The sequence below is a fragment of the Astyanax mexicanus genome, unplaced genomic scaffold, assembly GCF_023375975.1.
Source record: "Astyanax mexicanus isolate ESR-SI-001 unplaced genomic scaffold, AstMex3_surface scaffold_32, whole genome shotgun sequence".
Lineage (NCBI taxonomy): Eukaryota > Metazoa > Chordata > Actinopteri > Characiformes > Acestrorhamphidae > Astyanax > Astyanax mexicanus.
The window spans coordinates 4,977,501-4,993,732 of NW_026040042.1; the positions used below are offsets into that span (position 1 = coordinate 4,977,501).

At 38.6% G+C, this 16,232-nt stretch overlaps 2 protein-coding genes across 3 annotated transcripts in view; both read left to right on the top strand.

The window, feature by feature from the left end:
* The window catches only part of LOC125789910 (protein eva-1 homolog B-like), a 361,643-nt gene that overhangs the window by 309,381 nt on the left and 36,030 nt on the right, over nucleotides 1-16,232 (top strand). The window lies entirely within an intron of this gene.
* The window catches only part of LOC103028681 (trafficking protein particle complex subunit 9), a 158,658-nt gene that overhangs the window by 77,203 nt on the left and 65,223 nt on the right, over nucleotides 1-16,232 (top strand). For both annotated transcript variants that reach the window (XM_049472991.1, XM_049472992.1), the window contains 2 exons: nucleotides 9,818-9,903; nucleotides 15,543-15,669. In XM_049472991.1, the coding sequence (XP_049328948.1) occupies nucleotides 9,818-9,903; nucleotides 15,543-15,669 (213 nt within the window). The remainder of the gene's footprint in view (nucleotides 1-9,817; nucleotides 9,904-15,542; nucleotides 15,670-16,232) is intronic.

Here is a 16,232-nt window from a genome sequence, read left to right on the forward strand (position 1 = left end):
GAAAACTTTTCATTTCAGGTGGCCACCTCTTAAAGCTCATTGAGAGAATGATGCCAAGAGTGTGCAAAGCAGTAATCAGAGCAAAGGGTGGCTGTTTTGAAGAAACTAAAATAAAAACATGTTTTTTTTGTTATTTCACCATTTTTTGTTAAGTACATAAAACTCCACATGTGTTCATTCATAGTTTTGATGCTTCAGTGAGAATCTACAATGTAAATAATCATGAAAATAATAAAGAAAATGCATTGGAAAAGAGAAGATGTGCCCAAAAACATTTGGCCTGTACTGTATATACAATTATATCTGATTTTATTGGCTGATAATTGCTTTATTTAGAATTGTGGGCATCGACCGATTTGTCCAATATTTCAAAATGATACTTGCTGACATTTTTATTGTTTTCTGAAGAAAAAAGGCAATTAGACACTGGCTATGCTTTTATAAAATTGTGTAATATATATATATATATATATATATATATATATATATATAGTACAAGTGGGTCATAAACAAAAATATGATGTATATGTGGAAGAACAAGTAAAGATGTATATTTTGTTGTTTATATCATTTTTTTTACAGCCATCATGATAAATAAAGCAGTAGTGATTAAAATATAAAGCCACATTGGTGAAGCTCCATCCAGTACACTTTCCTAAATTTAGTAGAGACCGTAGAGACAGTTACTTCAACAAAAGCAGTTCACACTCTTTTTAAACAAAGAAACAAAGAAACAATACATTTTTTATGACTTTAGACTTGATAATAAAACACAGTGGATCAGCACCAGCAGATGATCAGCATGTCTCTCCAAACCATCACTGATCATCTGTACATTTTACATTTCATTTAAAGTAAATAAAGGGAGCAGAATCTGGAGGAAGAGTGGAGAGACACACAGTTCAAACTGCTTGAGGTCTAGTGTGAAGTTTCCACCAATCAGTGATGGTTTGTAGAGACATGCTGATCATCTGCTGGTGTTGATCCACTGTGTTTTATTATCAAGTCTAAAGTCAGTGCAGTTTTGTTTTCCCACAAAATCTTACAGCACTTCATGCTTCCCTCTGCTACTGACAACTTTTATAGAGATGCAGATTTCATTTTCCAGCAGGACTTTTCACGACACACTGCCCACACTGCCGAAAAAGTACCAAATGGTCTTACTGTATATAATATTCTGACTTTCTGAGACACTGATTTTAGGTTTTTTGTATTGGCTGTAAGCCATAATCATCAACAATAAAATAAATACATTAATTAAAATAGATCACTTTGTGTTTAATATATCTATATAATATATGAGTTTCACATTTTTTGAACTGAATTACTGAAATAAAGTAACTTTTCTATGATGCTGTTCTGTATAAAGTCACTGGTTCAGATTGAGGCGGTGTGTTTATTAACCTGTTGGGATTCTCCCGATGAGCCGCCGCTCGCCCCCCTCTGTCAGGAAGCATCAGTCAGAGTGAGGGGCGGACCCCCGAGAGCTCATCCTCCACCTGATTATGGAGAGTGGTCCGCGGCCGGCGCCGCTCGCTGCGGGTTAGAATAATTGCTGTAGATCCGGGTGGAGTTCTGCTCTGGATCTGCGGGTCTCTGAAACTCGGCGTTTACTCCACCGTCTCGGAATAACGAAGACCCTCGAGCACGATCCTACACTCTCATAATCCCCATCCCACCCTTATTAAACACACACACACACACACACTTCACCTCCCCTGTGATCGGACTCATAACTCGGCTGACGGTTCTGACTGTCTCTTTTTGCAGTAATCAGTGTTCAGAGCTCGGTGGAACAGTGCCGCGTACAATCAACCGTCATCTGCTCTGATATAAGTAGAGTATAATAGAGTCCAGTTCCTCCTGCTGAGTTTTAATCTAGTCTTTAATTCAGTTTAAGACTTAATCAGTGAAAAATCTTTATTTAGAGTGTTTAAACTTCAGGAGGATTCTACCTGAAATCAAAGTGAAACTTAATGTGAAGCATTGAACTGTCTGGGATTTCAAAGTTACAAACCGTGAACTATTTAGACAGAGGTCAAATATGGGTCACACACACAAATTGGTCAAAGCTGACTGGGGCGGAGCTATAAAGTAAACTCAGAAAAGTCCTGTATTCCAAAGTATAATGTGGATTTTTGTCCGATGCACTTTCTATATTATTATAATATTTGTTTTGTTATTTAGCTGTAGTAGTTCTAAACTGGGTAATAAATCAGGTTAAACTGCACCTGAACAGCCATTACATTTGATCTCCCTACACACTTTAAAGGGGACTTGAATCCTCATGTTCCTCTAAGTGTGCTTTTATAGATTTGGTTTCTGAATTAAAATTTTAGTATACATTTTAGAGTAACAAGACCATTTAAAATATATGTCTACTATGTCGAAGAATATGGTTTATTTAGTGTTACAAATATAAGATCATACTATTTAAAACTCACTTCTTGCATGCTTTTTATTTCTATTTGGGTCTCGAAATCCTCTAAAAACCCTATAAACACTCCAATCAACAAAAAAATCCATCCATGCCTTTTCTGTAAATCAGCTGAAACAATTTTGTATCAGGAATCATTTGTTTCTGTGGACCATTTGTATGGCTCCTCCCTCATTGTGATGTCATAATAAGAAAACCTGCATAGAAGAACCACCCTGGCTCCACCCCTCACTTGTCAACCCCCACCAGAGCCCCACCCACTAGATCGGTCTGCTGGTTGAAAACCACAGACTGTTCACAGCAGGGTTAGACAGCAGACTTTGTCTGAGGGTGGAATCTATACCTACTGTCTGTCTGCAAGTCAGCAGATAAGGGAGATGTAAAAACTTTCAAATAATGAGTTTTAATGTGCTTCTGTTACAGTTAAGCATGAACTAGCTTGTTTGTGTTTTGCCATTTAGCACAAGCTAACGCTAACATGATGTAAAAGTTTAACATAAACATGGGGTGTGGCCAGCAACAGCAACAGCTTATTATTTGCCCAAAGTGACAAAGAGCTTTAACAGTTTATTCTGAAAGGGATTTAAAAAAAGGTTAAATATGTTTCCTTTAAAGTTTTATTGGGGTTAAAAAGTTAGAATTAAAGTTTTTATGAAAAATAAAGGTTGGAGGTGCGTGTTTGTAAAAGAACTAGCGAGAGAGAGTCTGATAAATGAGTTTTGAGGCAGTGTGTGTCTACTGAGACTGAACCTGAGCTCACACACTCTCACTCTCGTCTCTGGCAGCAGTGACAGGTGCAGTGCCTGGCAGAGCGGCAGGTCCTAAACTCTAGCTCCGGTCTCGGGATTCAGACTGAGTGAAAGCTCCTCTCTTTCTCCGGGTTACAGCAGAAACTGTGCCTGAGTTTTAGCCTCGCTGAATCACGACACATAAAATACGATACGTTCATTTATAAAATATAATAGAGTTAATTTTACGCACCAATTAAATTAATTTGTGACTGCTGGTGTACTAGTTAACTGTAGTCTTCAGAAAGGGCTTCTATCTTATTTTATTTTTCCATTCCGCCTTAAATTGTGCACCGTTTAAGGTGGAACGGGAAAGTTAGCTAGCTAGCTACTGAGACAAACTACTAGCAATCTTTTTTTATGATTGTTATGAGGAATGCGGCCATAATACATTGAAACTACACATTGAACTCTGGTATTATAGTGCTAATCATTGCTTTTAAGAAGGAAAATACTAAAATTAGTGCCTTTCTTTGGTCTCTTTTTGAAAAATCTCTGTATGAAGAGCAAACAAGCATCAGAGCCAAATACACAGTCCAAAACGGATAAACAGTAGATAAAAGGGTAAAAAACAGAGCAAAAACACGAAGGAAAACTAGCAAAAGAGGCAAAACAAAATCGCAAACAAATGCCAAAAAATTAATTAAACACATCAAAAGAGAAAGAAATAACGCTTGTTTGAAAACAGCTGAAAGTAATCAAAACTCAGGTGAGGCAGATCTACCAATATGGTGCTAATTGTCTGGGTGAGACACATGACTGAGAAGTGCATTCTGGGAATTGGAGTTCACGAAGGTGGAAAAGCCTGTATAGGACTTGGAAGGTGTGACATAATTAAACACTTCACATATTTAACAACAGCTTACAATCGCGAATACATTGCAAATAATCAGCATTTACAAGTAATTAGTAAGACTTGTGGCTGTTTTAGGTGATCAGAATTTAAAACAGACATGTCATACATTTATTAATAACTGTCTAAATAACAGTTAATTAACAGTTAATTACTATCTTTTTTACAGTTTGGACACCCATTCTTAAAGCCTGCTTCTAACAGACTAAATGATGATGAGTTTCTTTGATTTTACCAAATTAAAAACCTCTGGAATATAATCAAGAGGAAGATGGATGATCACAAACCATCAAACCAAAATTGTTGCACCAGGAGTAAAGCAGCATAAATGTATCCAAAAGCAGTGTGTAAGACTGGTGGAGGAGAACATGATGCCAAGATGCATAAAAACTGTGATCTTTGCATTATTTGAGGTCTGAAAGCTCTGCATCTTTTTTGTTATTTCAGCCATTTCTCATTTTCTGCAAATAAATGCTCTTAATGACAATATTTTTATTTGGAATTTGGGAGAAATTTGTTGTTTGTATATTACAGAATAAAACAACAATGTTCATTTTACTCAAACAAAAGTCAGAGAAATTGATTCAGAAACTGAAGTGGTCTTTTAGAGCTGTATATGTATATAGTACCAGTCAAATTGTCAGCTAAAATAGCTGAAAACAGTGCTACAATGCTAATATAGCCAAAACGTAGCTTATTAACAGTTAATTAGCGCAATGCTAACTGAATCCTTAATAGACCTAATAGTATATGTTATTTCTTACACTGCTGTTTAACTACAATGCTAATCAAGGTTACAGGTCGTTTATTAGCTATTAGCATCATGCTAGTTGCTTCCCTAGGAATTGATTGCCCTGAAATAGCCCAAAAAAGCCACAGTTCCAGTGCGGTCTGCAGGTGTTTCTGGTAACAGGAAGACTGTGGGGTTTAATTGTTTTTAGAAAACTCTCTTGTTAAGGAAGATGAAGTGGGTCAGGTTGAGCGTGAGTGTAGTTTAGCACAGATTTAGCCCAGATCTGACCCAGAACTCTGCAGTAAAGAGTGTGTTCAGGGAGCGTTCCTGCGTTCCGGAACCAGCAGAGAGCTATATTTATTATACCAGACTAAGACTGATGACTGCTAAACTGAGAGAGCACTGCTTTATGTTCCTAATGAGGCACAACACACACACACACACACACACACCACACGCACACACACACAATGCACACACACACAATGCACACACTAGCTCTTACCCTCCCTGTGACTGTAGAAAGGAAGTTAGGCTCAGTTCACCCATTTCTAGCTTTAGTATAATTTCTGTATAAAGACTGGCCGACAGTATGAACTCTCTGAACCAATGGTCACAATTAAAATATGGATTTTTTTTTACCATATCTACCCAAACATCATTTAATAAAATGTCTAAAATAATCATGTACAGTTTAGTAAGTCCATTTTTATTTCTATAGCTCATTAAAAAAAAAAAAAAAAAACTATAATTGCTTTAGAGTTCAAGACAAGGTTTAAACACCGCAGTGTCACTACTGGACTGATAATAGTCCACCAACAGCATCCTGTGGGCAGAGTCCTGTAGACAGTGTCCTGTAGATTGTATAGTATCCTGTGGGCAGAGTCCTGTAGATAGTGTACTGTAGATAGTATAGTGTCCTGTTGGCAGAGAGTGTACTGTAGATAGTATAGTGTCCTGTTGGCAGAGAGTGTACCGTAGATAGTATTGTGTCCTGTGGGCAGAGTCCTGTAGACAGTGTCCTGTAGATTGTATAGTATCCTGTGGGCAGAGTCCTGTAGATAGTGTACTGTAGATAGTATAATGTCCTGTTGGCAGAGAGTGTACTGTAGATAGTATAGTGTCCTGTGGGCAGAGTCCTGTAGACAGTGTCCTGTAGATTGTATAGTATCCTGTGGGCAGAGTCCTGTAGATAGTGTACTGTAGATAGTATAGTGTCCTGTTGGCAGAGAGTGTACTGTAGATAGTATAGTGTCCTGTTGGCAGAGTCCTGTAGATAGTGTACTGTTGATAGTATAGTGTCTTGTTGGCAGAGTCCTGTAGATAGTGTACTGTAGATAGTATAGTGTCCTGTTGGCAGAGTCCTGTAGATAGTCTACTGGATTCTGGAGTCCTGTAGATAGTATAGTGTCCTGTGGGCAGAGTCCTGTGGGAAGAGTCCTGTATATGGTATCCTGTAGATAGTTTAGTGTCCTGTGAGTAGCATCCTGTGGTCAGAGCCATATAGACAGAATCCTAGGGTGGCGTATTGTGGGCAGCGTCTTGTGGGTAGTGTCCTGTAGACAGCATCCTGGGGTGGCGTATTGTGGGCAGCGTCTTGTGGGTAGTGTCCTGTAGACAGCATCCTGGGGTGGCGTATTGTGGGCAGCGTCTTGTGGGTAGTGTCCTGTAGACAGCATCCTGGGGTGGCATCCTGTGGGCAGCATCCTGTGGGTAGTGTCCTGTGGGCAGAGTCCTGTGGGCATAGAAAGTATAGTGTCCCGTGGACAGAGTTCTGTAAATAGTGTCTGTTTGGTTGTGTCTTATTTATAGTGTTTTGTTGGTAGTGTCCTTTGGCCAGCATCCTGTAGACAGCGTCCTGTGGGCAGCGTCAGCGCCTGTGGGCAATGTCCTGTAGACAGAATCCTGTGGGCAGAATCCTATAGACAGCGTCCTGTGGGTAGTGTCCTGTAGGTAGTGTCCTTTTGGAGTAAATTGTGAACTGCGCTGCTAAACGGGTAAAAGCTCATTGTAACAGAAGTTGAGTTTTAGGAAGTTGACTGTGTTTTTAAGAGACTGAACATAAAGATTAATATATTTCTGTTTCTCTGTGTTTACTGTAGTGCTGCATTAGTACAGTGTTCTGGCTCTGCTGGAGATTAATGTGTGTGTGTGTGTTAGCGTTAGCCTGTAGCTGCTGTAGTAGTGAATGGAGGAACGCTGGGTTTTATCAATCTCCTGACTCATTCAGCTTTCTGCTCTCTGCTCTGAATCAGGCGAATGAATGAAAGATGAAACTCCATTTCTCTCAGTTTAATATTCTGCTGTTGAATCATTTATGGACCGGTGGAGTCGTGCTCCAGACTGTGTTCAAACTCAACACTGGAGGAACTGGATGAATGAAGACTCAGTTCTGCAGAAATGAAGCCTGGCCTCAATCCAGCTATTACTGTCCGTGTCTGCAATTACACTACATACACTATTTACTATATATATTACATATTACATTTAATCTGAGCTGTGAGAACAGAGCCGGAGAAGTGTTTCAGTTTGATTAGATAGAGGAGTTAAATTCAGTCTATGATTCACATGGACCTGCAGATTCTTAATAAAACAATGCTGCAATAAAACCAAATGTACATATGAATGCAGTGAATGAATATACACACTTCAAATGTTTGTGGGCACAGTTTTTAATGAGTGCATTCATCCAATTTATGTGGAACATTCTGCCCCATGTTCTAGATTGTTCTAGAGCATTTTGTGACATGTTCTACAGTGTTCTGGGGCATTCTGTATCGTGTTCTTGGGCATCCTGTCTTGTGTTTCACAGTGTTCTAGAGCATTCTGCCCCATGTTCCAATGTGTACTGGAGCATTCTCATGTTCTAGAGATGCTCTAGAAAAGCCCCCCGTGCTCAAGATAAGCTTTCTAGTGAATTCTGCTTCCGAGCTCCAGATAAGCTTTCTAGTGAATTCTGCTTCTGAGCTCCAGATAAGCTTTCTAGAGAATTCTGCTTCCGTGCTCTAAAGGCGTCTGCGTCCGTGCTCTAGAGAAGTGCTGTAGTGAATTCTGCTTCCGTTCTCTAGAGAAAAGCTTTCTAGAGAATTCTGCTTCTGTGCTCTAAAGAAGTGCTCTAGAGAATTCTGTTTTTGTGCTCTAGAGAAGTCTGGCTTCATGCTCTAGAGAATATCGCCCATCTGCGCTAGAGAATTCTGCTGTCATGGTTTGAAAAAGTGTACTTTTGTGGTCTAGAAAAGTCTGCTTTCGTGCTTTAGAGAAGGCTGCTTTTGGGCTTAGAAAAAAAAAAACAGTGTTTGAACTCTAGAACATTCTGTTTTGTTTTACTCTAGAATGTGTTACAGTGATCGATTTTCAATAAATCAATCTAAAGATTGAGAAAGTGTTGCAGCTGTGTGTGAACGAGCATTATTCTGCTGAATAATGTACCCACCTCTTGAAGTGAACTGTGCAGGAGGCATGTCCATGCCTGTAATCCATTACATATATGCCTAAAACAGAACTGCATTCACAGTTTTCCAGCAATTTATCAATTTAGAGAGTGAGAGAGTGTGAGAGTTAGAGTTGTAATTTAATCCTGTAATCTGGGAGCATGCTGCTGGTGATGCTGGGTGTTGTCAGTGTGTGTATGCTCTCTCTGAGCTGATGATGCTTTACTGAATTCAGGCTCATTCTCTGATATACTGGCTCTGAACTCTCAGCTGATCCCAGTCCAGCTCCCAGCAGCACCAGAGCATGAGAATAAACACAGCTCAGAGTGAAACACAGCACTTTAATAATAAACCACTGTTAGATTATTTATTCTTTATTTTAAATTCTGTTTCTGATGTTGTTTCCTGATCATTATGTGGGATAATCAGCGTTAAAGAGCCAATAAACCCTAAACTATATATTTTTTCATTATCAGCTAAAATGTGTTTCTCTGTAATAATCAACCAAACTCTTTAAAAACACTTTTATTGTGGTAGTTTCTGCCTCTGCAGCTCCTCTCAGGTTTAACTGTGCATGTATAGGTGAGGACAATGTTTCCGTGTACTTTGGAGACGTCCAATAATCTGCATCTCAATGTCATTAGATGAACACTGCGCAGTCCAATCAGCGCTGCCTCCTGCCCCGCCCCTAAACCCATACATCACCCAGTGCCTCTCTCAATTTGAGTTGAGGGGTTTAGTTACCCTTAATGCGGTAGTTCTGTGTCACTACACTGACAGTACTGTAACTCACATTATAATTATTCAAAGAAAATGTTAATTACAGGCCAAATTATTGTTATTTTTTTATTATATTCACCTTAATTTGTAATTTGTACTATTAATTATTATGTAACTTGAATGTGCTGTTTATTCATACAGTGAATATACTGTGAAATATTCACTATAATCAGTATACTCACAATTAGGATCTATTATGAATTATTTAGTTTCTTAGCTGAATTACTTTAGAATATATATTTTATTTTATCTATGTATTCATTGTTTATTATGAATTATTCAGAATCTACTATGGAATATTTACTTTCTGCTATGACTATCTGCATTATTCAGTGGGTAATATAGATATTCTTGTACCTGCTATTATGGAGTATCTAATTATGAATAATTCAGTACTTAATATTTATTACTAATAGTAAGTAATAGTAAATCCAAGTTCTCTTAAACTCATAGCTGGCATAGAAATAGGATTATAATGGAAGATATTATTCAAATCATTATACATTAAAAAATATTAATGACCCTCTCTGAATCTCTCACTCTCTTCTCTCTCTCTCTCTCTCTCTCTCTCTCTCTCTCTCTCTCTCTTCTCTCTCTCTCTCTCTGTCTCTCTCTCTCTCTCTGTCTCTCTCTGTCTCTCTCTCTTCTCTCTCTCTCTCTCTCTGTCTCTCTCTCTCTCTCTGTCTCTCTCTGTCTCTCTCTCTCTCTCTGTCTCTCTATCTCTCTCTCTCTCTCTTCTCTCTGTCTCTCTCTCTCTCTCTATCTCTCTCTCTCTCTCTCTGTCTGTAATTGCAGATTTTCAGTGGGTGCAGGGAGATGTGTGTGAAGTGCAGTTGATGGTATACAACCCCATGCCCTTCGAACTTCGTGTTGAGAACATGGTGAGTCACAGTACATAAAACACTTCTCTATAACGCTGTATAATGCTTTAAAATGCTCCATTATTCTCTGTAATGTTCTATAATGCTCTCCCAATTCTATATCACTTAAATCTTATCACTTAAATGCACTGTAATCTACTGCTTTGTTATGTTCTGTAATGCTCTATAATGCACTGTTAAGCTCTATTATGCTCATTTGAAGTGCAATATACTACAAGAAGCAAATAGGGCACTCTATAATACTTTATAATACTGTTTAATATACCATGATATGCTATAATGCTCTACAATATTTGATTAGGCACTATTATACTCTCTAATGCACTATAATGCTTTGGTATACTCTATAATGTTCTATAATGCTCTATAGTTCTCTATAGCATTCTGTAATGCTCTATTATGCTCTGTTATTCTTAATCATGCTCTTCATGTTTTATAATGCTCCATTATGCTCTGTAATGTTCTACAATGCCCTATAATTCTCAATTATGCTCATACAATCTGTGCACTTATTCTGACAGAGTACAGTATACTACATGAAGCATAGAGGGTGCTCTACAATACTTTATTATACTTTATAGTATGCTATAATGCTCTATAATGCTCTATAATGCTAATATAATCCATAACCCTGTTTTAAGAGTGCAGTGTACTACAAGAAGCATGGGAACTCTCTATAGTACTCTTTAATACTTGTTATGCACTATCATTCTCTGTAATGCTCTATAGTGCTCTATAATGCTTTAGAAATCTCTATTATGCTCCGTAATGCTCTGCAATGCTCTATAATGCTCTGTTATGCTCGTATAATCTTACAGTTTACAGTTACCGGAAGCATAGTGAGTGCTCTATAATATTTTATAGTACTGTATATTATTCTATAATGCTCTATAATACCCAATAATGCTAATTTGAGTGCAGTCTACAGCAGGAAGCATATATGGTGCTTTATAAAACTATAAAATACGGTATAATAATCTATAATACTATAACATACTGTATAATACATTATAATGCTATAATGAGCCACATGCTCATTCTGTCAGATTGTAATACTCTTTTGGCGTTGATATGCCAAAAGTCATGGGACATCATATACAATATATCATCGAAGTCATTCATTACCACCCACAGTGGACAGTGCAGTAGGTGGTAAATGCAGCATTCTTCAGGTTCCATGAGCCATGGCAAAAGTCACGGGACACGATATTAACATGCCGTATTAACATGTGATTCCGTGCTATGTTTAAAGTGTTTAAACTCTGGCGTGTGTATTTTTAGCAGCAGCTGTTGTTTTTAGCGGTGTGCTTTGTAGTGAAACGGCTCTGCTGCTGCTGGTGTTGTTTGTCTGTATTTCCTCTGGGTGAGTTTAGCTCTGAACATCACGCAGCGATTATTATTATTCCAGCGGAGCGAGAGGAGGAGAGGAACTAACGCAGGAACAAAGGGAAGCGTTTCAGCAGGGCTTTGTGGCAGCCGCAGGTGAAAGTCTGCGCCGGACACCTCCTCTCTGAGACGGAGACACATCATTAGCGTCGCTGCACAAGCTAATTAACCTTTTCAAAGAAGGATGCAAATGAGATATTTCCAATAGGTTACGCTGGATATCCCTTAGTCCGTGTAGGCCCACGCAGTTCCGGGGAACGCAGAAAGGTCTGTGATGATCAGACCTACACAAAATCAGCTGACATCACGCCGGATCCCTGCGTTACCGAGCCGACGGTGATGCAGCACTTTATTATCGAACTTACCGACACCTTTACCATACCTGTCAAGTCTCCCGTTTTGGCCGGGAAACTACCGTATTTTACTCCTCTTTCCCGCCGTCCTCCCGTATTAATATTTTCCCGTAAATTTCCCATATTATATTAAAATTAAAAAAACTTTATTATTGAGGAGACAGGGCACTGACCGATCTGTGTCTCTTAACCAATCGTGGTGCCGGTTCAAGGAGAAAGTCTCGCCTTTCAGGAGAAACAGCCAATCAGCTAGCTGGTTTCGCGGAGCGCAGAGGTATATCAGATTCTGATAATCTAAATTTAGTGTGTAAGTGGTTCACATGTGGTTATTTTAGATTTCTTGTAAACCTGTCTTAAAATGTAAGGAATACTAAATCTTGGTTGGGCTGGTGGGACGACTTTAAGCGGACGGAGGAAAATATCCCTTATTTTTAAATATAAAACTTGACAGGTATGACCTTTACTGAAATCTACTGCTTCCTCTGGACACGAACGCCAAGAATACCATGTAGATATGTGAATTATTTGCGATTATACTTGGATTTCTGCATAAATTGGTGATTAAACATGTTCTGATCTTCATCTACCTCACAACAATAGGCAAACACAGTCTGCTTAAACTAATACCACACAACAAATATATATGTTTGTATGGTTTTATTGAACACAACATGTTAACATTTATAGTAAATGAGGGAAAAGTATGTGAACCTCTAGGCTAATGACTTTTCTAAGAGCTAATTGGAGCCAGGATGTGATTGGGATTGAGATTACATGTGTTGGTTAAAGCTGCCCTGCTCTATTATTAAAATAACACACACCAGTTTTGAGTTTGCGTTTCTTAAGAAGCTTCTTAATTGCTTGATGTGAATCATGCCTCACACAAAAGATTAAGCTCTCAGAAGACCTACGTTCAAGAATTGTTGACTTGCATGAAGCTGGAAAGGGTTACTAACAAAAAAGTATCTCTAAAAGCCTTGATGTTCATGTGTCCACGGTCTACAAGACAGACAGTCTACAAATGGAGAAAGTTCAGCACTGTTGCTACTCTCTCTAGGCGTGGAAAAAGTCCTGTAAAGATGACTGCAAGAGCACAGCGCAGAATGATCAATGAGGTGAGGAAGAATCTCTGGCACATGCTTACAGTTTGGTTGACAAAATCTACAAAAAGGAAAACATTAAACAAGAATGGATTTCATGGGAGGAGACCACATTGCTGCAAAAGTGCACCTGGATGTTCCACAGCACTACTGGCTAAATATACTGTGGACAGATTAAACCAAAATTGAGTTGTTTGGAAGGAACACACAACGCTATGTGTTGAGAAAAAAGACACCGCACACCATCATCAAAACCTCATCCCAACTGTGAAACATGGTGGAGGGAGCATCATGGTTTGGGGCTGCTTTGCTGCTTCAGGGTCTGGACGGATTGCCGTCATCAACGGAAAAATGAATTCCTGAGTTTACCAAGACATTTCGCAGGAAAACTTAAGACCATCTGTTCCCAACTGAAGCTCAACAGAGGATGGATGATGCAACAGAACAACGACCCAAAACATAGAAGTAAATCAACAACCGAATGGCTTCAACAGAAGAAAATAAATAAATACTCCATCTGGAGAGTCCTGACCTCCTGAACCCAATTGAGATGCTCTGTGGCATCATGACCTCAAGAGAGAGATTCACACCAGATATCCCATAATATTATAGCTGAACTGAAACAGTTTAGTGAAGAGGAATGATCCAGAATTCCTCCTGACTGTTCTGCAGGTCTGATCTGCAGCTACAGGAAACGATTGGTTGACGCTTCTGCTGCCAAAGGAGGATCAACCAGTTATTAAATCCAAAGATTCACATACCTTTCCCTCACTGTGAATGTTAAAATGTTGTGTTCACTAAAATCATGCAAACATATCATTTGTTTTGTTTGGTTTTAGTTTAAGCAGACTGTGTTTGTCTATTGTTGTGACTTAGATGAAGATCAGAACACATGTAATGATTAATTTATGCTGAAATCCAAGTATAATCTCAAAGGTTTACATACTTTTTCTTGCAACTGTACAATTAACTGTTTAGTACATAAATACAATTAACTGTTTAGTACACCATTACAATTATTTACTAAGCTTTTAGATTGCCTTTGTGTGGCAGAGTGAATATATGGATGTGTCCTGTGTCTGCTCTGGGAACAGGTTCTCCTGCAGTGATGTTCGGAGGATTATGAAGCTGCAGATGTTGAGGGTATAAATAGAGCTGGCAGTGAGTCGGGGTGATGAAACCCGGGCGACTCGTGCGTCTCCTCTAATGATTTCATTTAGACTAATATGATTCAATCTGTGCAAACTGCATTACGCCCAGAGAAAGAGAGACAACGTCCCAAACCGGAGGAGTGCCTCACTACTGTTCACTCTGTTCTCTCTCTGTCTCATTCTGCTTTTTCTTTAACTCTTAACCTCTCTCTCTCTCTCTCTCTCTCTCTCTCTTTCTGTCCCAATCTGTCTCTCAGTCTCATTCTCAATCTCTTTGTCTCAATATCTCTCTCTCTCTTTCTGTCTCTCTGTCTCAATCAGTCAATCTCTCTCTCTTTCTTTCTCTCTCTCCATATCTCTCAATCTCTCTTTTTCCAACTCTGTGTCTCTCTCTTTGTCTCAATCTCTCTCTTTTTGTTTCAATCTGTTTTTCTAACTCTGTCTCAATCTCTCTCCTTTTAACCCTCTCTTAATCTCTCTCTTTCTAACTCTGTTTTAATCTCTCTATTTCTAACTGTGTATCAATCTCTCTCTTTCTGTCTCAATCTCTCTCTCTCTGTCTCACTCTGTTTCTCTGTCTCAATCTCATTCTCTGTCTCACTCTCTCTCTTATTCAATCTATCTCTATCTTAGTCTCTGTCTCTTTTCTAATCTATCTGTCTCAATCTCTCTCCAGCTCTGTCTCAATCACTCTCTCTAACTGTGTCTCAAACTCTCTCCTCTCTTTTTTTCTTTATTTGTGTCTCTCTCTGTCTCAATCTCTCTTTGTCTCAATCTTTACCTGTCTCTCTAACCCTGTCTTAATCTCTCTCTTTCCAACTCTCTCAATCTCTCTCTCAATCTCTTTCCAACTCTGTCTCTCTCTCTCTTTCCGTTGTGAGCTAAAGCGATTTTCAGGCTGGGAAATGGATCACATGTGTTGGGAGTGATTTGCTCTCACACTGATCATGAAGCGATTAGAGTGATTGATCTTCTGTTGAGAGAGAGAGAGAGAGAGAGCTTCTTTCACTTCTACTTTTTAAATCCTATTTTACTTTGCTTATATAACTCTTTCTTTTTTTGTAACCGATATTAATGTAATCGATGTAATCTTGTCCCGGTCAATAATATTGATTTAGTTTGTTCTGTTCTGTTAAGTTTTTTTTTTTTAAGTTTACTTTTTATTTCTTTAAAATCATATTACCTCTTTTATTAGTCACATAATTGTAGAGAACTTCAGGTAGCATACTTCTTTCTCCCAGTTTTATCTCGCTTGTCAATGAATGCATGTGTAAAGTGTGTCTCTTATGAGAGATGTCTGAAAGCATGAACTACAATTACACTGACTGTAGGGGGAGCCCAGGAACAGAAATAGGAGAATTAGAGTCATTGAGGGTAAGGCTAAAATATTAAAATATGGTAAATATATAAAATGGAGAAAATACACTGAAAAAAAGGCTTAAATCCTATTGGTTGAGGGAAACTTGTATTCATTGGATTTAATAGCAGAATACAATTCTGAAACATCTCATCATCTGTAAAAAGCTGGATATGGATAGAGGATGAGCTCCTACAGCTGGAAAACCAGTGATCTCTAAACCGTTCCATGCCAAAAATGTGCAAAAATGAATAATAATCTATTATTTAATCAGTTATTCCCGTATCTTCAGGGTCTGCTGACGTCTGGAGTGGAGTTTGAGTCCCTTCCCGCCGCTCTCTCTCTACCTGCTGAGTCCGGACTCTATCCTGTTACTCTGGTGGGCGTCCCGCGGACCGCCGGCAACATCACAGTCAACGGTGAGATTAACTACGTCTACACACATATGCTCATCAGTGCATTTACAGAGCTGTAGATAATTAGAAGACCCTCTTTACAGGCTGTTATAAAATTCTATAGATACATAATGTGGCTATTAGGTAGCTATGTTCCCTTTAATTCAGTTAAAACTAAAGACTCTTACTTTGAAGTCTCTTACCTGAAACCTTTCCTCACCGCTGTCGTCCATTTCCACTTCCACTCAGAAAATGGGTTGCATCCAGTCTATGAAGGAAAACATAAGGAATCATGTAGTGACTTAAAAGTGTTAAACAAACCTGGGGTGTGCCATATCGTATCGTACACGATGATATCGCCAACATTTTTGAATATCGTGAACGATATTATACCCTGAAATATGGTGCCATAACACTCACATCTAATTATCACATCAGGGTACTACTTTTTCGGCTTTTTTAAACAAAAGAAAAGTTCACACTGTTCTCATTTCCTATTATATATCTACTAGAGACAAATTATATCTGTCCAGTATCATTTATTTAACTTTAATTCTGGATATATGGAGATATTTGGAGTGCATTAT